This window comes from Saccostrea cucullata, unplaced genomic scaffold (genome assembly GCF_032062105.1).
Source record: "Saccostrea cucullata isolate Sc308-1 unplaced genomic scaffold, CSIRO_AGI_Scuc_v1 ctg95, whole genome shotgun sequence".
In the NCBI taxonomy this organism is placed as follows: Eukaryota; Metazoa; Mollusca; class Bivalvia; order Ostreida; family Ostreidae; genus Saccostrea; species Saccostrea cuccullata.
In genome coordinates, this window is record NW_026928013.1 from 49,299 (window position 1) to 59,499 (window position 10,201).

Genomic DNA, 10,201 nt, shown 5'->3' on the forward strand with positions numbered 1-10,201 from the left:
AAAACATGAGAATAAATACAAAACTAATGCATTTGATATTCATTTATTGTTATATTTCATGAGCATAAATTGTTATTCTCTATTTTCTTTATTATTTGTTATATCTTTACTTAATTTAGAATTTTATCAAGATTGAAAAGTGTTTTTTTTTTTTTTTTTTTTTTAAAGAAATTGGACATAATTAATAGATAAAATAAAATAGATATTAATATTTTATTCAATAAAATCAAATATTTTACCATAAATATGTATAGAATTTTAATAAAATGCTTATAAAATTGTATTAAAAGTCTTAAGAATACATTAAGCTAAACCACGTATTCACAGGTAAATCCAGGTAAATCCAAACCAGAAATCGGACTATAATTGCTATCAAAACACACTTCACATCTATTGTTTATACCTAATTATCAAATGTGTGCAAAACGGGAACACACCCTCTTATCAGAGGGTCAAGAAACCTTGTAACATTATCGACTTAAAGACCCAATTTTTTTACCGTACGGTTACCTGAGAAGGGGGAGTGGTCCAAGTAACAGTGATGTTATTTACCTGGAGACCCCCAATACACAAGATGTCAAAAATCTATATACACGTAGCATTACACAGGAAGTCTGTGTCTGGTGATCAGGGTCAACATTCTGTGTTTCGTGTCTAAATTTGAGTGAAACTACGTGAAATGATTGAAATATTTCAATATATTTATCTATTTATACTTTCAGCGATATCTAATGAATAAAAAAATGTAAAGAAATATAGTTTTTATATTCAAAAAATATTGTAAAATTAACGAAAAGAACACAGAGTAAAACTACAAAGTAAACATATCTTTTTATTTTAAATTAAACTTGTGTAAATAACAAAATTAAAAAAATAATAATAAAACATTCCATTCATAGGCCTACCCGTCGTGTGAACATATACAATGTACCGCGATAGGAATATTGCTTACGTTCTGACCAACAATAATGTCGAAAATATTCACCATTTCCGGGTGTTCGTGTGTTTAATTTTTTTTATTGTTTGCAAGATTTCTTTCATACGTACTTTTAAGAATTCATCTTTGGCTTCATATATTCACTGTTTAATTTCGAATGTTGTGTATTGACAGACGTTAGGAAATTCGAACTAAAAGTTACAATCTCGAAACTCGTTTCTGACATTTCAGAACTTTACAACATGTACAACGCAACATGGTGTAAATTGTATTCATATATACATAGCATCATAGATAAAACATGATATAAAGGAATTTTTTTTATCCATGCCGTTTGTGCTAAATATCTTTTCTTATGTTTATCATATTCCAATTTTAATCGGCAAATAGCGTTTCTGTGAACGGACCAGTCTCAATTCGACAGCAGATATCTTGGACGAAATATCGCCTAAAATACAATTATAACCGTTGAGATTGAAAGCATATACATGTATTTTATGAAGTCATGTATTAATTATCTACTCTCAATTGTTTTTTAATTAAAAATTTACCAAGATTCTTTTTTTAACCCCCGTGTACACAAGGCGGCTACATGAAAGTGTTTGATGCGTGACCAGGCAATCGTTTTCAAAGGACACCAATTCAGATTATCAGGTAGCACGGGTAGCTGGCCTGTCAATCAATTCAGAAGCTATTGTTTTTTTTAATGATTGACAGGCGGTAAATTATTGATCTTGAATCAGGTAGATTTTGGGGGCGTTAACATAAAATTGGGTGTTTAATTACATTTAATTGTATTCTTTGTAAGTGATAAGAGTTACAATAAAGCTACCGAAATTTTCTATGATGTTTCACTATCTACACTGTCTTAAATGTCTTAAAGTATGTTCGTATTTTAAAATAAAATTAAAATCAACCATTGATTCATTATTATGTATATCTAGTATACAAATTTTGTAGCAATCTAAATATTTGTTTTTAATCTCATCAAAGATCTGAACAATTCCTATTGACTAACATTTTGAATCTCATAAATCATAATATTTAAAACATAGCCGACATGAATATAATTCCAGGACCTTTCCTTCTATTTGTTGCATTATAGCACGAAACTGGGAAGACAAACTATAAGTTAACTTTCTGATTTAATTTTACCAGATATTTTTTAAAAAGCGTCCTATTTTTTCTTGTGTGCTGTATTTAAGCGCGGGGGTGGGGGTGGTGGGGAGGGGGAGGCTACTTTTTATGCACACACACACGACTTGCCGTCTTAGACTTATTGCTTGAATAAACGTGCGTATATATATCTTGTAAGCAATGTGTCTTTTTCCTAATGAAGTGTAAAATAGTAATAAACAGTATTGTTTTACAAAATATGAAAAGGAATACTCCTAAATATTGTTCTGAATGTATACCATTTATTCAAAATTAAGAAAGAGAAAATATTTTCTGATATTAATAGTCATATTTTCTCACACATCCCCGCTCTTGTTATACGCTTTGCAAACGTTTCACATTGATAAATTAAATGCACGTTGTTTGAAGTTCCATTCCATAAGAAATTTCTCATATATAAAGACTTCACTGTTTTCTGGTGATGGACTCAAAATTTAGACCTACAATGTACATTGTATACTTAATGCATAAGGAAGTTTCTTAAGAACTTATATATCTACAGCAATCAGGAATTTATACAGTTGTTATAAGGAATTCCTTGTAACTACTGATCTATACATACAGTTTACTGTTCTCCGCCCTAATTTTTCACCCTCTCTGTACAAACAGAAGGGAGATATACGGCCCATCTGGAGAACTTCCTCATCTTTAACTGAAATGTCTTTCAATATCAAATATCCCTTCCTTGTGATCATAAAACTTTAAGATACTTTTTTTATATGATTTTTTCCCTCTGCGCCTTTAAGCTAACCTGATCGTCTTTTTTCCAGCCTCTGTCCGTGTGTCTGTCCTTAACATAGTTTCAATTTCATCTCAAGAATCATTGAGACTACTTCAACCAAACTTGGCGCACAAAATTCTCTAGTTAAGTGGATTCTGAAATTGTTCAAATGAAGGTCGGCGCTCATTCAAAGGAGAAATTATAATAATTTTTTTGGAAAAAGAGTAGAAAAGGGGAACAAAGATATGGTAGAATTCATATGAAAAGTCATTTCGATGAACACTGGGCTAGAAAAAAACTTAAAGAGATAGCATTCTGTGATGTATATAGGGGGTGAATCATCATGCAGTTCTTCAAATCATAGCTCCCGTATATACCGGGACTGTCCGGGAGGGTATAGGGTGGGATCATTTATATGGGATCAATGATTGATATATAAAAGAAAATACTTTTTTAAATTTTAAGAAGCAATATGGATTATGCAACTATTGGCATTTTCGTCTATAAGTAAAATGAATCGCTGCTTTAATCTCATCTTTTTTCATTTTTTTTTTTTGAATGTATTTTTTAAATCGTATTTATTTGTTGCGAGAAATCATGCTTCTGTTGAGGTTGGAACATCCTCTTTTACATACATTTTGTACTCTTAGACACATTTCGTACATTTGTTGAATAAGGCCCACTTAATCATTCTGAGTTAGCAAGAATTATAAAAAGAAATTAATAACCTATATCCGCCTTTCTGTTATCGTCAGATCTATGTCTTTTACTCCCCCTAGTCTTCTCTTTGAACAAAGTACAAAACTCTTTTGTGAACTCATTATTTGTATTGTAATATTAAGTGGGGATATCACTAGTGTGCCTCCTTCTTTAAGTTTCTTTCTATATAAAAAAGGGGCGTACATCGCCCTTCGAAAATGGAAATCTTAACCGTGTGTTTCAATTTGACGAGAAAGGTTTTACAAAAGCTACAGCGAAGTTTTATTTAATTTTTTAATTCGTTTTAAGTTTCTGTAAATAATGGACGCATTAGAAATGTGGTATCGATTGGAATGTCAATACTAAAAGATAGACGAACGTAATACTCCAAAAACAGATGAAAGACCGGTCACTGAACATATCTGTTTGTCTTCAAACACAAGATTACTTTATAATAAAAGAAGGAAAATCCCCAGAATCGGAATTAAATCATGTACAGTTTTCATAAACTGACTCGGACAGGGGGTCTCTATTTCATGAAACTCGATATGTGGAGTGCATTCCTCGATTAGTGCTCATATTTCACACTTCAGATTTACTTGTACAAAAATTGGAAAATCAAATTTGGCTTGCTGTCTTTAAAAAAAAACCTAAAAACTCCTCTCCCCAGTAATGCCCAAATACTTATAGATCTAGTTAGCAAATGCTCTTTTTGTTTGTTTGTTTGTTTGAATGTTTTATGGGCTTTCTTTCAATTAGATATAGATGAAAAATTAGAATACTATATCAATAGCATATCAAAATATGGACCATAATTAAAATACCAGCAACGCTGAAACTATTCATGACGCCATGAAGTTTCCCCCCAAACTTCTCGAGCAGCATATTTGACATCTTAAACTACAACGTCACAATCGATAGGACGTCGTCGTTTACACAGAAACTGATGACGTCAATCGATTGTCTTGAAACTACATGTTATGGAACCTTTAGCAACAACAAGTAAATGTTTACGATATGAGCATCGAACCTGAACTTAAAAAACGCAAAATGGAGCCACATATTGGAGGAGATAACGGGACTGTCCAAAATGATTCTTCGAAATCTGTTCACAATTTGGCATCTCAATCAGCGAGTGGCGATTTTGGAGCGGACGATTTGCACCAGTATGTAATGGCATTACCAGGAGAGGAGGGCGAGTCAAACCCTGCCAACTACAAGATCATTCGTCAGGGGTGTGCCCTGGGGGACGAGTGGGTCCAAACATACCCTCCGCCACTTAGCTCGTATCCTGCTCGAAGCATCAGAACTGGAAACAGTTTCTATGATAGTTTTGTTCATAATATTACAAAGTTAGCAGGTTTTCGACCCCTGAGAACATTAGCTAAAGGAAGATCAGGAGCGATTATATTAGCTCAAGACCTACACAAGGTGAACCATTATAAAGAGAGCGAGTATATCCCAGTGGTGCTGAAACTGAACTCCTCCAAACCGCGACGGAAAACCAAAATCACCCTCAAAACAGACATGGATGAGGAAATGAGAATTTTCAAAGAGTTAAATCATTGTAACATTGTCTCTTGGATTAGCAACATAAGCTGTCATGGTCGAATCGGAATCGTTATGGAATTTTGTGAAAATGGGAATTTGGAACAGATACTGCGAATACACGATGCACGTTTTTTAACAGAACCCGTATGTAGGAGATATTTCAGAAATATCTTTGACGCAGTAGAGTATATTCACCTACAAAATATTGCCCACAGAGACATCTGCACGCAAAACGTCTTCTTAACTTCTCAAAATACTCTAAAGTTAGGAGATTTTGGACATGCTGTGTATTTCTTTACAGGAGATCAGTTGCTAAAGGACGAGTGCGGAACCATTGGGTTTCAAGCCCCAGAAATCGTCAACGAGGAAGCATACAATCCTAAATATGCTGACATTTGGTCATTAGGCTGTACCCTGTACCGTATGTCTACCGGTCGGCTTCCTTTGGGAGTAATCCCTAACCAAATCAAGGAGCGTGCATCCAAAGAAATCCAGTTTCCAGAGAAGCGTGTTTTGGATATTTCGCAACCTCTGAGAGAGATCGTCCGTGGCGCCCTCGCCTTCAATCCTGGTCTACGCTTTACTTTGAATCGGATCAAACATTGCGATTGGATAAAGGATTCCTGTAGTAAAGTCCAGATAGGGAACTTTCACATAATTCGACAACCTCGGAAGATCCGAGAAGGGGAGGTGGAACAAGCGCTCAAGAAGCGTTATGAAATTTAAGTTTTAGTATGCCTAGAGAATCTTCAATCATGTGTCTCATTTCCGGCCCATGTTCCTCATTTAATTCTTGAACAGCAATAAATTTTTATCAAATTGATGCAATACATGTATATCAGTAAAACAAGTTTTAGTCCTATTTTAGATGTCAAAGTAACTTTTTTATATATCAGGTCTTATAAACCAAACTGTTTTGATAAATCATATGAAAGAAATTACCAATCTTTTTTTTAAAATTATCATTACTATTCCATTATGTTCAATTAAAAAAATGAGTGTTCTTAATTAAAAGGAATTTTTAGTCTTTCCGTATAGTGTACATCAAAAATTATATAAAAGATTTTCAATTTGAACATCTTCAATATCGGATTCCATCAAAAATATGTCAAAGCTTGAATCAAGATTATTTGACCAATAACGGTATAGAATGCTCGTGAAAAAAGATTCCGTCTTATTAATGTACAGGATTTTCTGTGGCATCGATCGCCTTATTAACGAAGCCAGTTACAGAACTGACTAACGAAAGAAGAAGAAAAACATTTTTCACCGATAATGACCGGCAAAATAATGGAAATACTATAACAATAGAATCTGCGCAATATTCTTAGTTAAAAATATTTCTCTTGTTTAATCCGTTTACGTCTATTTCTTTGGTATTCAATGACTACATGCTCATTAATTTTACAACGTTCGATATTGTAAGATATTTTTTATTTTTAATAAAAAGTGGAAGGTATAATTACTGATAACGATGAAAACTTACGTAACAAAAAAAAATGTTGACGTGCTATTTTCTTGAGAGAATTTATTGAGTATAAGATGATGTGAAATGTCAAATCATGACGTGAAAGCAGAATAATTAAAAGTGTTCAAAACGAATACATCGAGTTAAAACATTTCATAGAAATTCTTGGGATGCTTATTTCCCTCCTTATTTTCAAACTTGTATAATTATATGCAGGAGCTCGAGTGAGTAAATGTATATAATGTATTTTGACAGAATTAGATGGCCTTTCTTACAAAAAATCATTTTATTTAGTCGTCATTTAAACAATTTTCCTCAATATAACTACAACTAAGCAACTCTTAAAATTATTGTTTATATCTATTAAACTGTATTACATTAAGATATTTTCATGCAATAATATTCATTTTATGCTTCTTAGTTTGATTTGTTACATTTTCAATCCACTTGAAAAAATTATGAAAATGTAAACTTGAATAACAAGTAGAGAAACCGTAAAATTTTAACAATATTCACATTTAATTTTTAATTTTGAAAAAAACTATTTTCCTTTAAAAATAAAAATGTATGTGAAACGACATGCTATTCAAAGTACGTGTACCACATCCACATTAGATGTAATATATATTTACATGTATTCAAACCGTGTGGTTTTAATGAATTCGAATTACATGTTTGTTTATTTAATTTGCATTTTTGACGCCTAGACATTCTTCATCTTCCATTCTGTTTAGATGATCCTTGTGTAAGTCCTGATAACTTCTTTTAAAAAAAATAACAAATCGACAAACTACGCAAGAAATGTTACCCTGTTCCTTATAATTATAGCCTCATCGCAGAATTCACAATGCACAAAAGAGTGAAACACAGATGTAATACATTTATTTATTATACTAAAGTTTGAATTCTACCTTACAATTTTATAACTTCCTACTGGTAAACCAATTTATGTCTTTATTTGATATTGAACAATAATTAATAATGTCCTCCTTGGACCTTAAAGATCTCTGTTTGACTTTCTCAAGGATGTTCTTGATGTGTGTGTTTTTTTCGGGGGGGAGAGGGGTCTTCATACACTAGCTAGAACAAGGACTATTTTCTTCCAATTTAAAATTTTTAAAAATTGTTTCAATTGTCCTTACAAAACATTATAGATTTACAAAAAATATACTAAACAGATTACAAATGTACAAGTAGCATCAACATTCCGTTAAACAAAACAACTCAACCACTCAACAAGGATGTCGTAATATGTTTGAAAGGAAAAGGGCATTTGTATATTAATCTCACCTGAACCATAATCTGAAATAAACATCTGCATGACCGCTCGCACTCGTGAAAAATCAAAAATCCTGGCCCAATCGTGAAATAAATTCCACTTTCAACTACAAAACATTAAATATCCTCTATTTATTTGTAAGAATTCACGAGGACATGAACAATACGAAGCTGTATGGCAGAAGATGTTCAAAAACGTTTGTTAACTTTCAGTATCTAGACAACAGTTTAAGTTTTCTAAAATACTATCACCCATATACATGTACATTACTTTACATTAATCCTCCTTGGCATTGGTTTTTGGAAAGGAGTTCTGTTTTTTCCGCAAAGAATGCGATGCGTTTTGATTTTAAGCAATAACTGACCATTTTCCATGATTTTTCATATATATGCAATCTTTTTCAAATACTATTTGGAAATACTTTAGCATACCGGTATTTGGACAGAGTAGAATTTTGTGATTATTATAGTTTTTGTTGCGAGTTTTCGAAGAAAAACTCAATTTATAAATTCATACAAGGTACATATAAATAGGGTATCCCATTGAAAAAAGTTAACCACCCCCTTCCATATCTTTGTTTCCATTTCATATATAGCTTTTTTATCTCTACTTCTATATGCATGTAACTATGTTACAATTAATCTGTGAATATTCTCTTACTTTATCCAGTTTTTCAAGTAGATTATTTCTTTTATTTTTTAAACCATCTTCTTTCCATGAAAATTCGATACAGTGTCGGAATTTTTTATACTGAGTTGTTCCAAATCATACTTTAAATTTTGAAGATCCTGACCAACTATTTTTAAGGAATTTCAATAAAATTTCATCAACAAAATATTTTTTGATGAATGTCAATGAGTTGTACATTGGAATCCCTAATAAAATTACAGAAGAATAATATGTTACAAAATCTAATTCAGTATCTGTAATCTTTTCATCTAGCTGTAATAAAATATAGATCTAGTAATTTTTTTTCATTGTAAAATATATACATGTAATTCCCTTGAATTCATGACAATGAATTTATAAAATTTAAAGCTCAGATATTTTGAGTACTATTTGTTGAATTATCGCAAATACAACTTGATTGCATTCCAAACGACAGATGATGTCAGTTGGATGGTACATCCCGTCAAATCAATGACTTATTTACTCTAATTTGTTTAGGATATTTCAATAAAAAGGGGTATATGTGGAAGAAGAGAGGTCATACATATCTATACATTAGTATATCAAACATTACCCAAAACTTACCTTCAATTTCAGTTGTGATGGTGCTTCTTGAACATTGTATAATAGATCCGGAGCTACAATATTACACAAGAAAAAGGGACAATTCTAAAATGATCACCTTGTCTTCAGTGGTGATTTTTACCAAAATGAAATCAAAAGTACTTGCAATTGAATAAATCAAGAGAAATCAGGAATAGAATGTTATAAAATGAGCCAATTATTTTAATAAGGTGAGATTTTCGACCCCTAGAGGAATAGGATCTAAGAATAATGAGGGTGCATTTGGGCGCTCTGTTTTAATTAGCACTAAGGCAGTAAGTGTAACGAGAAAAGTCACAGCCAAAATTTCACTAACGAGAAGGGTCCATGTTTTTTCAACAAATCAATCTCGCCTTAATGAGACTTTCGTCTATGAGGATCTGGTAGTTGGATTCAAGCTTTCGACGTCTGGCAGTATTTTATCAATATCTTTATCTGAGATGCATTGATGACTTTTAGTATACCCTGTATATCTTATATCTACAGACACATAAACTTGGACGCAAATGAGGGGAGACCAAATCATTACCAGTGTCACGTGACCCTATCTGATGTATAGTGCTCACTCTCCATCGTATATCATTATAGATTCTGATCATCAGATTTATGCAGTGTTAATAACCTCGAGGAATATTCTGGTGTAAATACAACGATTATTTTAAAAACCAATTTTAGTCATTTATCTATTTCCACTCAAAACATACTATAACATTAATAAAAATTAAATTTTTATATATGTACGCACTGAGGTGATTAAAGAACTGATTCCTAATGATGGGTAGTATATGTAAAATTGGGGGGGCTGTTTTGTTTTATATATATATATATATATATTTTTTTTTTTTTTTGTTTCTTCATTGACAAGGCTCTCACAGTTCTGTGGGAGATAAATTTATCATTCAATAAAATTATCATATTAATCAAATAGTTGAAAGTGTGACATGAGACGATTCCAACAACTTAAGAAAGATAACTCAATTAGCAAGACCCGTTTTAAACCAAATCCGCGATAAGATCTAGAGTTATTCCTCTTTCACTGTTGAGGAATACAACGCGTAATTATTGACGTGACGGAGTTTTGAAATTGCTTTGTAAATA

The 10,201-nt window shown here is 32.1% G+C and overlaps 1 protein-coding gene across 1 annotated transcript; it reads left to right on the forward strand.

Annotated features, from left to right (window-relative positions):
- Positions 1-4,446: 4,446 nt before the first annotated feature.
- On the forward strand, positions 4,447-5,911 carry LOC134276162 (serine/threonine-protein kinase Nek7-like). Its single transcript, XM_062758433.1, has one exon. It carries the CDS (start codon positions 4,551-4,553, stop codon positions 5,808-5,810), a length of 1,260 nt encoding a protein of 419 aa, XP_062614417.1. The 5' UTR covers positions 4,447-4,550; the 3' UTR covers positions 5,811-5,911.
- The last annotated feature ends 4,290 nt before the right edge of the window (positions 5,912-10,201 follow it).